The sequence below is a fragment of the Myotis lucifugus genome, unplaced genomic scaffold (genome assembly GCF_000147115.1).
Source record: "Myotis lucifugus unplaced genomic scaffold, Myoluc2.0 scaffold_41, whole genome shotgun sequence".
Classification (NCBI taxonomy): domain Eukaryota; kingdom Metazoa; phylum Chordata; class Mammalia; order Chiroptera; family Vespertilionidae; genus Myotis; species Myotis lucifugus.
Genome location: NW_005871089.1, coordinates 2,510,105 through 2,532,665, shown reverse-complemented (window position 1 = coordinate 2,532,665; position 22,561 = coordinate 2,510,105). Strand labels below are relative to the sequence as shown.

At 36.7% G+C, this 22,561-nt stretch overlaps 1 protein-coding gene across 1 annotated transcript in view; it reads left to right on the top strand.

The window, feature by feature from the left end:
- MYO9A (myosin IXA) overlaps positions 1-22,561 on the top strand; it is a 395,533-nt gene that overhangs the window by 341,516 nt on the left and 31,456 nt on the right. Inside the window, exons 33-35 of the mRNA XM_023753167.1 lie at positions 9,260-9,371; positions 11,371-11,432; positions 20,986-21,178. Of these exons, the coding sequence (XP_023608935.1) occupies positions 9,260-9,371; positions 11,371-11,432; positions 20,986-21,178 (367 nt within the window). The remainder of the gene's footprint in view (positions 1-9,259; positions 9,372-11,370; positions 11,433-20,985; positions 21,179-22,561) is intronic.

Below are 22,561 nucleotides of genomic sequence, written 5' to 3'. Positions count from 1 at the left end.
ATTAGCATATTACACTTTGATTGGTTGAATGGATGACTGGACACTTAGCATATTAGGCTTATATTATCTGGATAGGATGAGTTTATCTCTTTTTATGCTTAAGTACCATTTGCATTTTTCCTCATGTCCTGTATGTTTATGTTCAATCCCCATTTTTCTATTGGGGTTTTGGTCTTTCTCAATTTCTAGGAATTTCATATATGAAGCAGATTACCTTTTGTCTGTGATATAAGTTGCAAATATGTTTTCCCATTTTGTCAGTTGTTTTTTGACCTGTCTTTTGATGTTACTTGCTGTATAGATTTTTACTTTTACAAAATTAGACTTACCAATCTTTTCTTTCATAGGCTCTGAATTTAGAGTCTCAATTAAACTTTCTCCTACTTAAAGGTTAAAAAGAAATTCTAAATTTTTATCTTCTAACATTTTAATGGTCACATTATTTTGCATTTAAATTCTAAGTGGAGTTTATCCTGATGGATAGTATGAGATACAAATATAATTTTACCTCTTATCAAATCTAATATCATTTATTTAAAAGTCCATCTTTTTGAGATGTCACCCTTTTTATGTTATAAATTCCCCTTTATGCATTGATCTTTCTTATTCTGTTCCATTAGTTGATCTGAATATTCATGAGTTAATTTCACATTATGTTAATTATTAAATTTTTCTTATGTGTGATAGTTGGCAGGGCTAAATCCTCCTTAATTAATTTTCTCTTCTAGAACTTTTCTGGCTATTCCTTCTTGTTTTTCCATATGAACTTTGAATTTACTTGTCTAGTTTGTTGAGGCAAAAATGTATTAGTTTGTTTTTTTTTTGCTTCCCTTATAAGTTAATATAGAACTGACATCTTTATAATTTTGAATCTTTTCACGTCTGTTTTTGTATTCTTTAGGAAGGGTTTTAAAGTTTTTCATATATAGGTTTTTATTATTTCATGTTACATCTATTTCTGGGTATTTTATCTCAGCAGAGAGAATCACTGTAGTTCATAGTATGGTGTATATCCTTCTATACTTTTTCTCTACTTATATAAACTCTTTAATCTGGTGGTTCTCAAAGTAATCTTCAGGTAAAACTGCTGACAACTTAGCTCAAATCAGGGGTTTCTGGGACACTTTCAGGGATTTTGCAAGATCAAAACTATTTTCATAATAATAATAATAACATTATTTTTCTTCTTCACTGAGTTAACAATCATAGGTAAAACTGCTGACAACTTAGCTCAAATCAGGTCAGTTGCTCCAAATGGGAATGGGAAGAATTCAATAGCTGCAAATAATGGTTCTCTCAAAAAAATAAAATCTCTTGTACAATTTAACTGTAAACTGATATAGCCTTTAAAAAACTGTGACAAATACTTATAACAAAATTTATAATTTTAAAGTATACAGCTTAATGTGGTTTAATAATAGTCATGCACTGCATAAGGACATTTCATTCAATCATGAACTGCATATTCAATGGTGGTCCCATCTATATATATAAAGAGCTAGGGTCCCTAATGTCCAAAATGACCGAAGGGACGACCAGTCGCCTCCCCCCAGCCCATAGGGGACTGGTGAGCTGTGGCAGGCGGTAAACAGCAAGCGGCTCGCGCTGGGCCAGGCCCTCCCCTCCCCCCACTGGCAGTGCAGCAGGGCCTGTGCCAGGCAGAGGCAGGAGAGGCACATCCCGCACCCTACCAGGTTCTCAGACCCCCGTGCCAGCATCAAGGCCACAGATGCCAGCGCTTTGTTATCTGCCACAACTCCGCGGCCCTGGCGCTGCCCTGGCAGAAGTTTTGCGTGCCTCACCTATCCGGCCCAGGACCATTTTCTCCATCTACTCTTGCCACCTGCTGCCCGCCCGCCGCTCAGACACCCAAGCCAGGGACTGGCTGCGGGCGCTCTCAGACGCTCCTTTCCGCCCCCAAGCGTCGGGCAGCGTCTGAGCCCTGGGAGGGTGGGTCTGGGCTAGGGATCCACAGCCCCTCTTCTGCAATGTTCCACCCAGCAGTGGGGGAGGGGGCAGCCTCCCTCCTTTCCAGCTCTGTCACAGTGCAGAGGCTGGGGCGCATCTCTGCCCCCAACACCCTCTGAAACCCTGGGAAGTAGTGCCCGCCAGCCCAGCCTCAGGCTCTCCACCCTCACGAGCCTGCACCTGGCTCGCCAGTGGCTGTTGCTCCCCTCAGCCATCAGCCCGCCGGCATGCGAGGAGAGGAAAGAAGAGCTGAGCAAATGGCCTGTTGTGAACAACTACTGTGTACCAAGCACTATGCTAGATGCTTTTGCATAAATGCCTCGACTTAATCTAAAATATGCCCCAGGGAAGAAAATCTTTTCTGTTGCTCGTAATCCTCACCCAAGGATATTTTCCCACTGATTTTTAGAGAGAGTGGAAGGGAGGGGGAGAGACACAGAGAAACACTGATATGAGAGAGACACATTGACTGGTTGCCCCCGCATGCACCCTGACCAGAGCCAGGGATCCAGCCTGCAACTGAGGTATATGCCCTTGACCTGAATCGAAGCCAGTTAAGGGCAGGGAGAAAAATTTTAGTGCAAATGAGGAACCTTTGGCTCAGAGATTAAGGGTGATAAATGGAAGAATGCCAATACCATTCATACCTTAAAAAAAACACACAAGTTTCTCAAGAGGATACAAATAAAAAGAGGAAGAATATGTTTTCTGTCTCCAAGGTTGAAACAAACCTTCATTAAGGGCAGGGTAGACAAACTACGACTTTCAGGCCAAAACTGGCCCACCACTTGTTTTGACACAGTTTGCTTGAAAACAGCCATGCTCAATGTCTGTAGCTGCTTTCAGGCTACAAGGGCAGAGTCAACAGCTGTCACAAAAACCATGTGGCACAAAAAGCCTTAAATACTTTCTCTCTAGCACTTTACAGAAAAAGTCAGCTGACCCCTGATCAAGTGTAAAAATTTATCAAGCAACTTCTATGCTGTATACTAAGCTTCAGCTAATATGTTGCCATAAACAGGAACTTCATGAAACAAATTTAAATTTTATTTTTATTTTTCTTGTTAATCCTCACCTGAAGATAAATTTTCCACTGCTTTTCAGAGAGAGTGAAAGGGAGGGGTGTAGAGAGAGAAACATTAATGTGAGAGAAACACATCAACTGGTTGCCTCCCGCACATGCCCGCAGGGAGGGGGCAGTGCTGGGGCCCATGCTATGTCACAGATCAATGTGAACTATAGTAAACTTAAAAGCAACGGACTTGTCATACATATATCCCTACTGCAGAAATTAATAAAAATAAATATTTAGCAAATACATTTGTCAAAATTATTTAAATGAACCTAAAAACTTTAATATCCTAAAAAATATCATTACCTTTGGATTGTGCATAACAGTCGTCTCTCCACTTGGAAACTCTAATCTGTGGTGCCACTGATTTGTGGTTACAGCTTTTTTATATTCGACCTACAATAATAAAAACAACATACATCCATTAATACAAATCTATATCACATTGAGAAAAAGTGGAAGAAAATTATAACTATGATGGTTGAAGCAGGTGCTGTGGGAGCAAAGGGACCAAAAAAATGGTTATGTCCAACAGCCATCTAACACCACACATGGTGTGCGATTTAGTCATTGTTAGAACCGAATTTAGTACTGGTGTGCCCCATTTTAAGCAGACCCCCCAAATAGACTTACCATATTGATAATTCACTTTGCTACAGAAAGAATGCACAAAGATTCTTGAAATAAGCAGAATATTTTGCATCTCATAGTATGAAACGTTTAAACATCATTAAAAATAATCTGAGTAAAGGTAGTTGATATTAGCAAAATCTAATATACCCAATTCAAAATGTCATTCAGAAATGCATCTACTATGGAAAATCAAAGTATGGGATCTAGGGTTTGGAGAAAGCAACTTTACTCTGCTCTACCTGCTCATCATCTCAGGCTTATGCTTTGCACAATAGTTCCAATAAAGAGATGGAGCAGAAGGAAAAGTAATGCCTCATGGCACTGAAATTTATCAGTTTCCTCAACAAATATTTATAAAAGTTGTATTAACTTTGTGCCTGTATTCTAGAAACACAATACAGCTCTGTCCCTATCTTCAAAGGGCTTACAGCAGTGGTTCTCAACCTTCTGGCCCTTTAAATACAGTTCCTCATGTTGTGACCCAACCATAAAATTATTTTCGTTGCTACTTCATAACTGTAATGTTGCTACTGTTATGAATCATAATGTAAATATCTGATATGCAGGATGGTCTTAGGCGACCCCTGTGAAAGGGTTGTTCGACCACCAAAGGGGTCGCAGCCCACAGGTTGAGAACCGCTGCACTAGAACAAGAATTAAAAGGAGCAAATAAATATAATGAATGAATCAGAACTCCTTTGGGGACCCCAACCCTCAGGGACTAACACAGGTTTTGTGAGGCCTAAAGTTTACTGAACCTGAAGGACTATTTTTGGGAGGGGGGAATTTTTTAATAAGGTTCAAAAATGACTTTATTTAGAATAAGAAAATAAATTACAAATAACTGTAGGCTTGGGGAATCTGTCCCTTTCTATTTTAAATCATTTCAGGCAGGTTATCCAAAATGCTGCTGGTTGCAACTTGCTTGCTCTCTCCCCCAAAACAAATCCAACTCTCACAGGGGCTCTGAAGCTTCCTTAGCTTTACCATAAAAATAAAAAAAACATTTCAGCAACACTCCTTTCTGGACAAAATTCTTTCTTTTTAAATTTTTTAATTTTATCAGAGTAGTAAATACATAGTTCATAATGTATCTTTTTTTTTTCCCTAATAGGTGTGTAGTGTAGTGGTATATCATTGTTTTTATTCTATTGTTGACACTATTATAGATGTCTCCCATTTCCCCCCTTTATCCTCCTCCACCCAGACCCCCACCTCTGGCTATCACCACACTTTTATCTATGTCCATCCCCCTCCCCTCTGACCTCTGTCAGTCCCTCCCATCCTATATAATAAAAGGCTAATATGCACATCGACCAAACAGTGGAACAACCAGTCACTATGATGCACACTGATCACCAGGGGGCAGACTCTCAATACAGGAGCTGCCCCCTGATGGTCAGTGCGCTCCCACAGGGGGAGTGCTGCTCAGCCAGAAGCCCTGAGCTGGGCTCAAAGCTGGCAAGTGCAGCAGCAGTGGCGGGAGCCTCTCCTGCCTCTGTAGCAGAGCTAAGGATATCTGACTGCTGGCTTAGGGTCGCATCCCCCGAGGGCTCCCAGACTGCGAGAGGGCACAGGCCGGGCTGATGGACCCCAGCCATGTGCATGTTGGGGGCGACCAGGCCAGCAGGGGAGGGCCGTTAGGGGCGACCAGGCAGGCAGGCAGAGGCAGTTAGGGGCAATCAGGCAGGCAGGGGAGCAGTTAGGGGCATTAAGCAGGCAGGCAGCTGAGTGGTTAGGAACCAGTGGTCCTGGATTATGAGAGGGATATCCAACTGCCGGTTTACGCCCAATCCTCAGGATCAGGCCTAAACTGGCAGTCGGACATCCCCCGAGGGGGGTTCCGGATTAGAGAGAGTGCCCCCCCCCCGCATGAATTTTGTGTACTGGGCCTCTAGTAATATTATAATGAAGCTGAAAAAGTTTGATTGCCTAGTGAGGTTAAAAATTTCATAATGTCAGAGCACAACCCTTTACTCATATGTCTGTGGTGGTAATGGTGTAAACAAATCTGTGCTGCCAGTAAAAGTATAGCACATACAATTGTGTACAGTACATAATAATTGATAGTGATAATAAATGACTGTTACTGGTTTATTTATTGTACTATATTCTTTATTGTTATTTTTAGAGTATATTTATTCAAAAAACTTATTCAAAACACTTGGCTCTAAAACAGTATGATGTGCCTCATACATCTTGTGTTTACTGTGTCTCTAGATTGCATCATTTTCTCTTATGCTTCATTTAATCTGGGGTTCTTTTATAAATTTGGTGTAGCTTAAGTGTACAGTGTTTATAGTTTAGAGTGGTGTACAGTAATATCCTAGGCCTTCACATTCACTCACTATTCACTTACTGATTCACCCAGAGCAACATCTAGTCCAGCAAACTCCATTCATGGTAAATGTCCTATACATGTGTACCATTTCTTATCTTTTATACTATACTAGAGACCCGGTGCACGACATTCATGCACTCGGTAGGGGAGGGAGGCCCTCAGCCCGGCCTGCACCCTCTTGCAGTCCAGGAGCCCTAGGTGAATGTCCGACTGATGGCAGTTGGACATCTTTAGCACTGCTATTGAGGTGGGAGAGGCTCCCACCACCACAGCTGCTGCACTCACCAGATCAGGGCTCCTGCGTTGAGCGTCTGACCCCTGGTGGTCAGTGCGCATCATAGTGACCAGTCGTTTTGCCTTTCGGTTGATTTGCATATTAGCCTTTTATTATATAGGATTATTACTATACCTTTTCTATGTTTATATATGTTTACATACATAAATATTTAACATTGTGTTACAGTTGCTTACAGTATTCAATACAGTAACATGTTGTATAGATTCATAGCCTAGGAGCAATAGACTATACCATATAGCCTGTGCATGTAGTAGGCTATTCCATTTAGGTTTTCATAAGTGAATTCTATGATGCACAGTGACAAAATAACCTAATGACGCATTTCTCAGAATGTATCCCCATCTTAAGCAGCACATGACTGTATTCACTACGTTGGGTAACTATCACCACTGAGAAGTCATTCTTTCTGTCTTCCCCCAGCCCTGTCAACCACTAATCTACTGTCTGTCTCTGTGGCTTTGCCTGTTGTGGACATTTCAGATTGAACAAAAATCATACAGTATTGGTCTTTTAGGTTCATCTTCTTTCACTTAGAATATTGTTTCCAAGATTCATGCATATTGTAGCATGTATGGTACTTTTTTCCTTTTTATAGCCAAATTGTATTTTATTGTGTGGATTATACTACACTTTATCCATTCATCAGTTTATGGACTTTTGGGTTTTCCTACTTTTTAGCTAGAGTAATGATACTAGGAATATCAACTTTTTATATCATTATGTGTCTCTATCCACTTTTTTAATAGAAATCACTTTTACTTTATTAATAAGCTATACTTACTTAGACTTACGTATTTGGCAGACATTTTCTGCAAATGAACAAAGTGACCCTCTCACTTCAAAGAAAACACCTGACTATATTATAAGTGGTAAAGTTTGAGATTTCAAGCAAATATTAGAATTGTGGAAAACTTTTATTTCCCACTGTGAGCATGACAACTTTCCAGTAGAGAACTTCTGATGAGATTGTTGATAATATGAAGGAACATGACTTTCTGATAGTGTGTAATAAAATGTGTCAACATTTGGAAATGCCACACAACTCTGTGAACCAGTATTTTCTGAATCATTAATGTATAATACTATAAAATCATGTCCATTTAAAGTGTAGGATAGACAAAAATGTTTCTTAAAAGAGCTTTATTGAGGTAAATTTAATTACAATGTAATTTATCTCTTCTAAGAATACAGTTCAGTGATTTTCAATAAATTTATAGTTATAACCATTACCTCAATCCAATTTCAGAGCATTTACATTACCCTAAGAGGATTTTTTATGCCAATTTGCAGGCATTGCCCTTTATAATTCCCAGTTACAGGCAATTACTAATCTACTTTTTGTTTTTATATTTATATTTTAGCATTTTCTGGACATTTCATAGTAATGGAATCATACAGTGTGTGGCCTTTTGCATAATGTTTTTGCGGTTCATTCAAGTTATGTTATCAGTAGTTTGGTGGGTTTTGGTGCAGAAATACTACTATCCCATTGTGTGGATATTACACACTTATTTATCCTTTTATCATTTGATGGGTATTTAAGTTATTTCCACGTTTGGGGTATATAAAAATGCCACTACATGAATATTCGTGTTTATGAATATTTTTTGTGAGAACATATGTTTTCAGTTCTCTTGGATGTAAACCTAAGAATAGAATTTCTGGGTCATACGATAACTCTATGTTGAATATTTTCAAAAAACGCTAAACTGTTTTCCAAATGACTGTACCATTTTACAGTCCCAACTGCAGTATCTGAAGGTTCCAGTCTCTCCACATTCTCACCAGAAGTCATTATTATCTTTTTAAATTGTAGCCATTCCAGTGAGTGTGAAACAGTATCTCATCATGGTTTTAATTTGCATTTTCCTGATTACTGATGATTTTGAACGTATTTTCATGTGCCTGTTGGCCATTTGTACTTTTTAAATAAACTGTCTATTCAATGTTTTGCCCATTTTAAAATTATCTTCTTATTTTTGAGTTGTAACCATTTTTTCATATATTCTAGATAGAAGTTCTTTATCAGCTATACTAGTATGATTTGCAAATATCTTCTCAAGTCTGTGGCTTATCTTTTTATTTTCTTAATGGTACTTTGAGTAAAAGTTGTAAATTTTAATGAAGCCCAGGAAAATGATTTTAATGTCACAGAGCATGAAGTGTTCATTGGTATGGTTTTAGTTTCCATATTTTAATTAACCTTTAAGGTATCATTTGTAGAGGTTTGATGTAGTATCTAAAAGGACAATTAAAGTATTCTTTTATTTTTATCAATTTTATATCTGTGTGAACCTGGATTTTCTTCGTATCTTTCAAACTAAACTGTACCTGCCAACAGGTTGAATGAAGATGGGGATATGAGATGCAAGTGTCTTTTATTAAGCCACATATTAAGAGATCTACAAAAAGTTAAAACAATACCCTTTTTGTCATTACTTTTTTTAATTTTAAAGATATAGTTGTTTTTCATGAAAATGTTATTTATGTTAACGTATAATATGTTTAGTGTTAATTTTAAATGAATTGGATAAATACTTAAAATTATTTAATACTGATACGATAGTAAATATCAGTAGGTATAACTTATGTTTGAGGTCGTCAATAATTTTCAAAAGTGTAAAAGGTTTTTGAGGTTAAAAATTCTAGAACTGCTTTTAATTTAACATGCTGATTAGATTCACATAAGGTAGCTCTTATGTGTTTATAGAATTGCTTTTTGATTTTCATATAAGTTAGTCTTGTTTCTCTACTAAATTGTTAGCTTTTTGAAAGCAGGGAACACATATTTTGTTTTTATTTTATTTCTTATAAGATCATAATTTTCCTTGTGGAATAAGTGCTCAAAAGGACTTAATAAGGGATTGAAGGATTTCCTAATGGCTGACCATGTTAGGGCAACATTTACTGTTGGCTTTTACATAAGAAGCTGTATTCTTTCATTCAGGTGGAAGAGCACAATGGTCACATCTTCAAGGCCACTCAATATAGCATTCCTACGTACTGTGAGTACTGTTCTTCTTTGATATGGATAATGGACCGAGCCTCTGTTTGCAAATGTAAGTATAAGAGATCTTTGAGGAATTTTTTAACTGCTTGACATTTCTATTTCCCTTACTTCTTCTTTTTTTTTTTAAAGACCTATTCTATTTAAAAAAAAAACAACAAACTAATTTATTTTAGAGAGAGAAAAAGAGAAAGAAGCATCAATGTGAGAGAAATACATTGCCCTGACAGGCAATTGAACCCACCACCTTTTGGTGTATGGGACAGTGCTCCAACCAACTGAGCCACACAGGCAGAGTTCCCTTAGTTTTCTTATGTCACTATTTCTAATTCTCTAACCTCATCTCTCTCTACTCTCAGTAGCCAAACCAGGTATTTTGATGTTCTTTGGTCACTCTACTTGCAGCTTACTCTATCTGAAATGCTCTTCTTCTAGATGTTAGTTGGACTTTACTATTTCAGTTAATTTATGTCTCTACTCAAATGTTACCTCTTTGAGAGCTCTTTCCTTATTCTGTACCTAAAATGCCACCCGGTCCCCTAATTCTCTGTCCCATTACTCAACTTTAAAAATCTTTTATAGTACTTATCGCCACTCAAGATTATATTAAGTATTCATTTATTTTTTTGTTTGTTTGTCCCACTAGAATGTATGTCCTATAAGGTTGGGAAACTTATCTGTCCCTTCTATATCACCAGTGCCTAAAACAGTTCTGGCATATTGTAAGTTTTAATAATATTTTAATGTAGATGGACCTATAGAATGGATTAATTACCTAATGAATTCTTAGATTATAACCTAAAAGGGTACTTTTTTTCTACTGTAATCTTTCCATCAGAATATATAAATCCTAGATTGTAAATTGGGACTTTTTGTAGGTCAACTTGGTTCTGGCTTATAAGAGGACCTTTCTTCATTTCTGTCATTTCATGGATCTACTCTGGTGCTGTCAGTAATTCTTTGAGGGTTTAATTACTAAGGGCTGGATCTAGTAAGGCAACAAGGATAAAAGTCATCTTCTCCATAGCCAAATCACCACTATTGCTAGATATGTTTACATGTTCTATGCTTTAACAATTGTTTTCTTTTGTTTTGTTTAAAAAGCTATAGTGACGTATTTAATGTTAGTCTGATTCCTTTTGGTTTGGTATAATTTTATCTCTAATTTGAAACTGAAAATGTAAAGAATCTGCTTTTTTATGACTTGGGTGGGCTTGGTTTGATTTCTTAGTAGAATTACTTTCTTTGTGACTATACTGGTGATTTCACCGGTGAATGAGGTCCTTATTTGGTCTTGGCCTTGAAACACCGCAAGTTATACTATTGGAGGTCAAGGATATGATATGCATGTGCTGGTGCTTGTATAGCAGAATGACATAGGCCAGCTGTGTTCTTAGTGTCTTCCTCTTGATGTGCCTCTTCCTACCTGCCTAGACACCCTATTTTCTTGTGCTCTAAGATGTTATTTCTGCTCTGAACCTTTTCTTTATCTTATCTTCCCAAACACAGCTGATATTTTTATGTTTTGATCTTCAAAGCTCTATTCTGGACTTTTAAGACCTTTCTTATATCTTATGCATTAATTTTTTTTTTTTATTTCAGTAAAGGTCTTTGGCAGTAATGCCTTTCTTACCCATTGGAATGTTTGCAAATGTAGCTATTTCTGGCATTTTAGCAGATTGTAAAATGAGGGGAACATGAATAATTTGTGAATCTAACCACAGAGACAAATAAATATTGTACTGGAATATGGGAGGGGAGGGGAGGAATGGTAGGCAAAATTATAAAAAGTATAGACATTGTTTAGAAACTTTAGGCATGTTTTTCAACTTTATATTTCCAAATAGAATGGGTTAAATAAGTAAATTGAATTTATAAAGGATGGGTTAAACTTTTTTTCTTTCTAATATTGTACAAAGCATATATTCAATATTATGGCAGTCTGGGATCTAAAGAAAAAAATTTATATCCAAAATAAACATAAACTTTTTAAGTTCTTGTCATTGATGTACAGACTTCTAAAAATTCTGCATTCTTAACCTGTTTTTCAGTATGCAAATATGCTTGCCATAAGAAGTGCTGTCTGAAAACCATAGCCAAGTGTTCTAAAAAGGTAAGAAGTTATTACCTATGCGTAATAATTAACAGATCTGTTGGTTTTTTGTGCCTCATGAAAAGAAACCAAGGCCTCTTTCATAGTTTTATAGAGCAGTGGGTTTTAAACTTTGACTGCAAATCATAGTAAGAAATATACATTTTATGTCATGATCCAGCATACACATATAGAAATATGTATATTTATATATAACTGAATTGATTTTCCTGGAACTACATTTTCCTTTACTACATGGGAGCTACTAAACTGATTCCCCTACAATATATTAAAACACTGCTTTTAAAGGTTTTCTACTTCATTAAACACTCATATGTCTTCCTAGGAATTGTCTTAAAAGTGGTAGTTTACAATTAAATATTTTAACATGAACATCAAAATGCACCATTTAGTTGGTGGATACACAGAGGTCTAAAAGATACTGAACATGTACTTTGGTGTCTCATGCTTCAAGGAAGCAACTGTTTTTGAAAGATTTCAGGCTTTTATTGATGTATAATCACATTTTCTTACTTATTAGTAACATACAGACAATTGTAACAGTACTGTGCAAATCTGAACTATAATATAAATGTGTGTGCATGCTGTCTATAGCCTTTAGATAGAATTTTCATTGGTTCCAAATTAGTAGACAAATCATGGCTACTTACCAGAGAGAATAGGGTGAATCCTCTGTAAAGAGAGAGAACATCATCCACAGCTTTTATAATTTGTTTATATACAATATCAGACATTAAGAAATGAGACTAAGAGAAAAACAGACAATATCAATAGACTCACAGATGATCCAATTACTGAGTTGTCAGACATGTACTTTAAAAATTTTTTATTAGAATGTTCAAATAATAGGTAAAAATATAGAAATTTTCTTGTCTATCAGAAAGAAACTAGACCACCTTCTTATAAGAAAAAGCTCTGAATGATTAAAGACTTAAATGTTAGACTCAAAACCATAAAATTCCTAGAAGAAAACATAGGCAGTAAAATCTCTGACATTTCTCTTAGCAATATTTGTTCTGATATATTTCTTCAAGCACGGGAAACAAAAGAAAGACAAATGGGACCACACCAAACTAAAAAACAAAGGAAACCATCAACAAAACAAAAAGACAACCTTCTGAATAGGAGAATATATTCACCAATGATATGTCTGATAATGGGTTAATATTCAAAATATATAAGGAACTCATACAACTTAAAACACACACACACCAAAAGAACACAACAACAAACAAAGCCAATTCAATTAAAAAATGGGCAGAGGACTTGAAAAGACATTTCTCTAAGACAAGCATATCAAACTCAAAGGCTAACACAGGCCACATAAAGAAGGTTTAAGTTTATGTGGGCCACAAAAAAATAAAAGCTTCAATTTTCATAGAAATGTAGCTTTATTTCGATAGAGATATGCTGAATACAAAGGGCTGAAATAAATGAGTAATTGTTAACATAAAATAATAGAACATTTTAATAAAAATTAATATTTTTTCCTGAACATTAACTTACCAGACACTGAATAACTGCACAAATTAATAGGTAATACAAATAAACCTATTTTTCTTGTTCTCCAAAAGTGAAATATTTCCTGTTGTGCACACCAAACAAGTCAGTACAAGACTAATGACGTGGCAATCAGCTGCTAAAATATTCGCTGTTAGTATTAGTGTGCCTGTGCATAAGGCGCATAAGGAAAATGAATGCAACATGATTATAATAATCAGTCATTAATGAACGTAGTAGTTCGTTATTAACTAGAGGCCTGGTGCATAAAATTCGTGCACGGGAGAGGGGGGCGGATCCCTCAGCCCAGCCTGCACCCTCTCCAATCCAGGACCCCTCAGGGGATGTCCAACTGTCAGTTTAGGCCCAATCCCTGTGGGATTGACCCTAAATCGACAGTTGGACATCGCTCTCACAATCCGGGACTGCTGACTCCTAAGCGCTTGCCTGCCCCTAACTCCTGCCCTGCCGGCCTGATCGCTCCTAACCACCTCCGCCTGCCAGCCTGATGGCCCCCTAACTGCCCCCCCTGCCGGCCTGATTGCCCCTAACTGCCCAGCCCTGCCAGAGATCATCCCTAACTGCCCTCCTCTGCTGGCCTATCACCCCTAATTGCCCTTCCCTTCCGGCCTGATTGCTCCTAACCGCCTCTGCCTCAGCCTCCGCCACCATGGCTTTGTCTGGAAGATGTCTGGTCTAATTAGCATATTACCCTTTTATTAGTATAGATTATGTATAACAGGATATTCTAAAAATTAAGTTACTAAATTTTTATTAAACATTTCTTACATACCATTATATTGGCTGGGCCGCAAAAATATTTGTTGTGGGCCGCATGCAGCCCGTGGGCCACAAGTTTGACATGCTTGCTCTAAGAGAACATATTGGTGGCCAGTAGATATATGAAAAATGCTGAATGTCACTGACCATTAGTGAATTTGAAAATGAAAACCATAAGATATCACCTCACACCTGTCAGAATGGCAATCATCAATAAATCTACAAGCAGCCCTGGCATTAGGTTTGATTCCCAGTGAGGGAAACATATCTAGGTTGTGATTTGATCACTGGTCGGAGTACGCACAGGAGGCAACCAATCAGTGTTTCTCTCTCACATCGATGTTTCTTTCTCCCCCACTTCCTTCCCTTTCCCTTCCTTTCTCTAAACATATCCTTGGTGAAGATTAGAAACAAAACATATCCTTGGGTGAAGATTAATAAAAATAAATAAATAAATCAACAAACAGCAATTGTTGGCAAGGATGTGGAGAAAAGGGAACCCTCATGCACTTCTGGTGTGATTGTAAATTGATGTAGCCACTATGGAAAACAGTATTGAGGTTCCTCAAAAATTTAAAAATGGAACTACCTTATGACCCAGCAATTCTACTTCTCGGTACTTATCTGGAGAAATCCAAAACACTAATTCAAAAAGATATATGCACCCTATATTTATTGCACCATTATTTAGAGACCCAAGACTTAGCAACCTAAGTCTCCACTGATAAATGAATGGCTAAAGAAGAGGTGATGCATATATATAATGGAATATTACTCAGCCATATAAAGCAAATTAATCTTACAATTTGTGATAACATAGATGGACCTAGAGGATATTATGCTAAGTGAAATAAGTTAGAGAAAGACAAATCCCATATGATTTCACTTATATGTGGAATCTAAAAAATATACTAACAAGCAAAATAGAAATTCACAGATACAAAGAACATTTTGATAGTTGCCAGATGGGAAGGAGGTTGGGGGATAGGTATAAAGGAGATGAAATTAAGATGTACAAATTGCCAATTATAAAAATAGTCATGGGCATGTAAAATACAACATAGGGAATATAGTTAATATTGCAATAACTGTGTATGGTGTCACGTGGGTACTAGACTTATCTGGGTTATCACTTTGTAGGTTATATAAATGGCTAAATACTATGTTATACACCTGAAACTAATATAATATTGCACATCAACTGTAATCGAAAAATTTTTTAAAAACAAAGAAAAATTTGCCCAAAGCTATCCTCCTATATAATAAAAGCCTAATATGCTAAGTGTCCGGTCGTCCAGTTGGCCGTTCAACCAATCAAAGCATAATATGCAAATGATATGCTAAGGCCGCTCAACTGCTCGCTATGACATGCACTGACCACCAGGGGGCAAATGCTCCGACTGGTAGGTTAGCTTGCTGCTGGGGTCTAGCCGATTGGGGCTGAGCAAGATGGGCCAGATATGCCCAGGAGCCCTCCTGTGGTCCATCCCCGGCTGGCCAACCTCCCATGTCCCTCCCTGGCCCTGATCGTGCACTTATGGGGTCCCTCGGCCTGCCTTGTGCCTTCTCACAATCTGGGACCCCTCGAGGGATGTTGGAGAGCTGGTTTTGGTCCAACGGCAGAACAACCGGTCACTATGATGCGCACTGACCATCAGGGGCAGATGTTCAACACAGAAGCTGCCCCTTGGTGGTCAGTACGCTCCCACAGGGGGAGCACTGCTCAGCCAGAAGCCAGGCTCGTGGCTGGTGAATGTAGCAGCGGTGGTGGGAGCCTCTCCTGCCTCCACAGCAGCGCTAAGGATGTCCGACTGACAGCTTAGGCCCGCTCCCCCAGGGCTCCCAGACTGTGAGAGGGCACAGGCCAGGCTGAGGGACCCCCCCTGAGTTCATGAATTTCGTGCACCAGGCCTCTAGTAATAAATAAACAGCATATTAAAAATAAAAAATGTTAATAAACCAAATACTTTGAATTACAACATCAGGTTAAAACCAACTGAAAGACTTCAGTGATATCCTGTTTATAACAGACATACTTAAATATAAAGATAGAGAAAAGTTGAAAGCGAAGGATAGATAGATATAGGATAGAAAGAGTAGCCAGTAGAAAGGTGGTGTAGCTGTATAATATTAAAGTGTACTTTAGGACAAGAAACATTATGTCAAATAAAGATGTTTAATAATGAGAAAATGGTGAACCTATCAGGGAGACAGAAAAATTTTATCTTTAGAACAGTCTAATATAGCTTTTAATACCTGGCAGACAAAAATTCAGTAAAGATGAAAATGATATGAAAAACAAAGGTTAAAAAACTTAACCTAGCCCTAGCCAGTTTGGCTCAGTGGATAGAGCGTCGGCCTGCAGACTCAAGGGTCCTGGGTTCGATTCCGGTCAGGGGCATGTACCTTGGTTGTGGGCACATCCCCAGTGGGGGGCGTGCAGAAGGCAGCTGGTCGATGTTTCTCTCTCATCGATATTTCTAACTCTGTCCCTCTCCCTTCTTCTCTGTAAAAAAATCAATAAAATATATTAAAAAAAAAAAACTTAACCTAGTTGTCATGTATTGAACTTGACATCCTATAATTGCCTGACTACAGTCTTTTCAAGTGCACATGGAACATTTGACAAAATCAGTCATGTTGGGCTATAAAGCAAGTTCCTACAAATTTCAAAAGATAGAAAATATTGAGAGTATATTCTTTGAGCAGAATTGAATTAAGCTATACATAAACATAAGGATAACTAGACAATTCTCATGTTTGGAAATTAAGCAGTATACTTCTAAATTACAATAAAAGTAGAAAAATATTTTGATTTCAGTGGTAATGAAATTATGACATAGCAAAAGTGTGGCTATAGATAAAGAATAGTTGTAACTTTAAATCATATATTACAAAAGATACAAGGATAGAAATTATCTAAATTGCCATCTCTAGAAAAAAAAAAAAAGCCCAGGAAGTTAAACCCAAAGACAGCAAAAGGAAGATAATAAAGAAAAATAAATTAAATCAAAAGCATTTGTTCAAGAGATATAAATGTACAAAGACACATTTTAGCTCTTTAAAAAACCTCAAACAATAATCTCTTAGCAAACGATAAAATTTTTAACAAAGTGCCTTGTCACTGCAGGTATTGCATACATTATAAAGTAAATAAAACACTATTACAAATACCTTGATACCAATAAATTTGACAATCTAGATTAATTGGACACATTTCCACAAAACACAACTTAGCTAAACTAAAGTAACAAAAAAATAGGAAATAGAGTCATATTTATTATAGTGGAATCTATAATTGAAAATCTTTCCACAAAGAACTCTCTAGATCCAGATGGTTTTACTATAAGTATGTGTTAGTATTTAAAGAAGAATCAACACTAATCTTTTACAAACTATGCCAGGAAATGGCAAAAGAGTGAATACTTTGTGACTTTTTTTTTTTAACCAAATTGACTTATGTGAAACCTTGAAGGCAAGCATGAAAAGGATATTACAATAAAGGAACATTGCACATCAATATATATCATAAGCATAGATGTAAAAGTCTTAAAATATTGGCACATTGACTCTGTACTAATGATTAAAAAGTGAAAAAGTAAGTCATGATAAAGTTGGTTTTTATTTTATGAATGCAAAGTTGGTTTATCATTCAGAAATCAATGTAATTCACTACATTGAGCAAGTAAAGATAAAAGTGTGATCATCTCTATAAGTACAGGAAAAGTATTAGAACTCAAAACCCATTCATTATTCAAAGAAGAAGGGAAATGCAAATTGAAACAATAGTGAGATAATAGTATATGCCCACTAGAATGGCTAAAATTAAAAATACCCTAGCAAGGATTAGAGCAACTGGAACTTTCATCCATTACTGGTAGGAGTGTAAGTTGACATATTCTTGAAATTATTTGACAGTATTTATCAAACTTGAACATAAGCTTTCTCATGACTTTTAGCAGTACCACTCTAAGATATATATACTCAGCAGATATACATAGATATTTGTGCGCAAAGACAAATACAAGAACATTTATATCATCACTGTTTGAAATAGCCCCAAACTGAAAGAACTCTGAATATCCATCAGCAATAGAATGAATAAATAAGCTGTGGTATATTTGTATAATGGAATGCTATATAGCAATGAAATTAAACTATTGGTACTCAGAAACATAAAGTTCAAAATTGATGAAACTAACTCATGATATGCATGTTCTACCATTTATATAATGTTCAAAAGCAGATAAAACTATAGTGATACAAGTATAGATACTGGTTATTTGTAAACAGTAAAACACAATTGCTGGGAGTGCCTTGAGGGGAATTTTATATTGCTGGTTATATTCTATTTCTTGATTTGGGTCCTGATAACAAGTGTGCATTTATTTTGTCAAAGTCTATATATACTTAGGATCTGTACACATTTTTGTATGTATGTCCTACTTCAATAAAACTTTATTTAAAATTCTCAAGGAAGTTAATTTGGAGGAAAAAATTATAAAAACATTTTTACAAAGAAAACTCAGTTAAATTTTTCAGTTGAAAATATTCAAATTAATTTTTCCTTGATTTCTTGAGTCTTCATTAACATTACCAATGCCCTAGCGATAGCCATATCATTTAAGTAAATGAATTATATAAGTGCATGTGTGTATTATAATAATAATAGTAAGAAATTTGGCCAATATTCATTTTGTTTTAATCACTGCAGCAAGCATTATTTTATTTATTTAACAATTCATTGAGCATTTGTCATTTACCAGGTACTGTGCTATATATGTTTATCTGTAACTTAGTCTTTACAATAACCCTCTGAAATAGAAAAACGATATTCCTGTTACAAATATGAAATAACCTAAATAACCTAATATATATAGTGATTATATAAAATTTTTACTTGTATCCTATAAATAGTTCAAGATTAAATGTCTTTTCTATTCCACCTCAGACCTAGAAATATTTTTCAGAGATATTACCTTGTATAATTTAAGGCTGCTGGAATGCAGAGTATATGTAGATGAATGATGAATAAAAATATAAAACTTATATCTTCCCCTACTTAAAACTCTCTGGTGGCTTCCCCTAGCTATCAGGACAAGACCCAAATTCTGTAACTTAGTATTCAAAGTCCTTTTTAATGTTAGCTTTTTCTCATTTTTAGTTCAGCCATATCAGATTAATGTTAATTTGCCCAATTTTGTAGTTCTTTGTTTTCTGTGTCTAACGGGTGCTTTTCTTGCTTTCTTTACTCATGTACTAGTATTTGCTTTCCAACAGATTAAGCATCAGGTCTTCTCAAGGTCATTATTTGTTACCCAGCCCAATCCTTCCTGATCTAGCTGTTTCACTTCTGTAGCTCCATAATACTGAATAAATCTGTTGTTTCTGTTCTATTTATCTCCACACACTTAAACTACTAGTCTTAGCATTATTCTTAGGATAAGGACTATCTCTTTTTTTTTTTTTTTTAAATATATTTTATTGATTTTTCACAGAGAGGAAGGGAGAGAGATAGTTAGAAACATCGATGAGAGAGAAACATCGACCAGCCGCCTCCTGCACATCTCCCACTGGGGATGTGCCCGCAACCCAGGTACATGCCCTTGACCGGAATCGAACCTGGGACCCCTGAGTCCGCAGGCCGACGCTCTATCCACTGAGCCAAACCGGCTTCGGCAAGGACTATCTCTTATTTGATTTTGTTTCCCCATTATCTAACACATAAGTGACAAAGGCATTAACATAACACTGTAAAGAGAAATTAGGATCAATTCAAGTAATATCTTAAATGTTAGACTGAGGAATGTTTGCACCTTTTATTCGATATATACTAATTAGCCCTGAAGATTTTTGAGGATAATAAAGTAGACTATAGCCCCAACCAGTTTTCTCAGTGGTTAGAGCACAGCCCTAGGACCAAAGGGTCTCAGGTTTAATTTCTAGTCAAGGACATGTACCTGAGTTGCAGGTTTGATCCTCAGCCCCCAGTCAGGGTGCATGAAGGAGGCAACCAATTGGTGTGTCTCTCATTCACATTGATGTTTCTCTTTCTCTCTCTTCTTCCCTCCCTCCCTCCCTCCTCTCCCCCCTCCCCCCTCCCCCTTTCATTCTCTCTAAAAAAGTTATGGAAAAAATATATCCTCAGGTGAAGATTAACATAAAAATAAAGTAGACTATATATACTTTACAGTATATTAAGTGAAAATAGATATGGGGAAATTCATTAAGAAGCTATTGGAATAGTCCAAGTATGCAGTGATGCAGGTTTGAACTAGGGTGATGGCACTGAGAACAGGAAATTAAAAATAGAGTGTATTGCTTGATTAAAAGAACTTGACACTGATTGGATGCAGATAGGAGGACAGAGGTACACCGTGTTGGATTAGGGAAGAAGAATGGTGCAGGAGAAGGAAAGGACAAAAATGAAATTTACACAAAAGGTTTTTGCTCAGAGATAATACCTCACATTTTTCTTTTCTGAGAATTGAAATAATCTTAAGGATAAACTATTCTTTTGCAGTCACATAAACTGTAGTTAGTAAGATATGATGTCAGATACACTATTGAAGTAAATAAAAAAGAGCTAGAACACTAAACATGGGCCAATCTGTGTGTGCCTCTGCCTTTAACTATGGCATCAGTGTTTAGTTGAACTTCTCTAAAATTACATAAACATTGAAGCATTTTTTTTAATCCTCACCCAAGGATATTTTTTTTCCATTGATTTTAGTGGCGGTGGGGGGAGGGGTGTGGGGGGAGGAAGAGAGACAGAGAGAGAAACATCTACTGCTTGCCTCCTGCATGCGCCCTGAAGCCCGGGATCAAGCCTGCAACAGAAGTATGTTCCCCCGACCAGAATTGAACCCTCAACCCTTTGGTCTGAGGGCCAACTGAGCTGGCCAGGCGACAATTCTAATTCAGATAAAATTGGTAGATTTTCTAATGGTACCTGTTAAATGTTAATATACATTTAAGTTCCTTCTCTCTCTCTCTCTTCACCTTTACATGAAGAGATTTTTAACAGGAAGGGAAATAGCAGCCTGTTACCTTCATTCTTCACCCCATTATTTTTGGGGGGTATTCCTAGTGGGAGAGGGTGGAAACTAACATCAAACTTATTTATACTGTCAGCTTTAACCATGATCCCCTTTCCCCCTAACTCTCATAACTAGGCTCATAAGGGAAATAAGTAGTTCCTCTTAAAAAATTGGTTAAACATGTTTAAAGATGTTTGAACGTATTTGGGAAACAAAAATTATCTTCCATTTAGTATGACCCAGAGCTATCATCTCGACAATTTGGGGTTGAACTGTCCCGTTTGACTAGTGAAGACCGAACTGTTCCTTTAGTGGTGGAAAAGCTCATAAACTACATTGAAATGCATGGACTGTACACAGAAGGTATTTACCGAAAGTCTGGTTCAACTAATAAAATCAAGGAGCTTCGACAAGGTCTAGACACAGGTAAGAATGGTGCCCTCCAAATCAAGACCAAATGACAAAATAGTCATTTTGTGCCCTTAAAGTTTTTATTACCTCCTGCATGCGCCCTGTTGATCATTTTTTTGTGCCAGAAGAATGTAATCTTTTCTGTGATGCTTATTTAATCATTTTGTGGCTTTCTAAAGAGACTTTTTTACCAAAAAAAAAAAAAAAAGTTTTTGATTTTAGAGAGAGAGAGATCAATGTGAGAGAGAAACATTGCTTAGTTGCCTCCCAGTACACACCTGGACCAGGAACTGAACCTGAAACCTGGGCTTGTGCCCTGACCAGGAATTTAATTGGCAACCTTTCCGTGCATGGGATATCACTCAATCAAATAAGCCACACAGGCCAGGAGACTTTGATTTTTATGTGGTCAATTCAGAAAACATATATTGAGTGTGTCATTTATACAAGACATTATTAGGTACTTCAGACAAATCTCATTTAATCTTTTTAACAGTCTGGTAAGATTATGATATCTGTAATTTTCAAAGAAAAATTTAGGTTCAGGGTAATTAGATGAACTGTTGATGATGCAGGGCACTGAGCTAATGCTGTTATATACCGGTAATAATCTTCACAACAATCCTATGAATTAGGGATTATTATCCCTGTTATAGATTTAAAAAACAGAGGTTTAAAGAGGGGCTTGCCCAAAGACTCATCACCCTTAAGTAGTCAAGCTGGAATTTAACACCAAATCTTTAGAATTCATAGTCTAAACTATTGCCTGTTAATCTCTATTTTTCTGATTCCAAGTACAGTTTGCAGTGCATCTTCCTGCCTTCCTACATTGATGACATAGTTATTTAAACTGATAATTAGTGGGTTGAACATGTAGCTGTGAACAGCTTTAGCTACAGCTCTGGAATGTATCCAGGGGTTTGACTTTGGTTTCATTCTCAACTTCTACTCTTTATTGCTATTGGGAATAGGTCATTTTGAATCACACTTATGTATAAAGCCTCTCTCTGCATAGTCAAGAACCTACCCACAGTAGTTGGTTTTTTTAAAATGAACAAATCAATGAGAAATGAATCGGTAAGGAAATAATAACAGAAAATGTCTGGTAAAACTTAAACAAGAGGTTCTGCCTACTGCAGTTTAAAGGCAATTGCCAACTTGTCTCTTGGATATTGAGTCAATACAAGTGAAAAATCAATCATCCTATATCCTCTCGATCATCTTGATTATCGCATCTTTAAACCTCATCTGTAGAAACTCCTTAAGGAGTTAATAAGTGAAACAGAGTAAAGGTATTTTCTTTACATTTCCTAAGTTCAATTATTACTCTCCTTTCATCTCTAAGAATGACTTAAAATCAGCCTTACTTTTAGAAAATGTCCTCTGGGACTTTTTTCC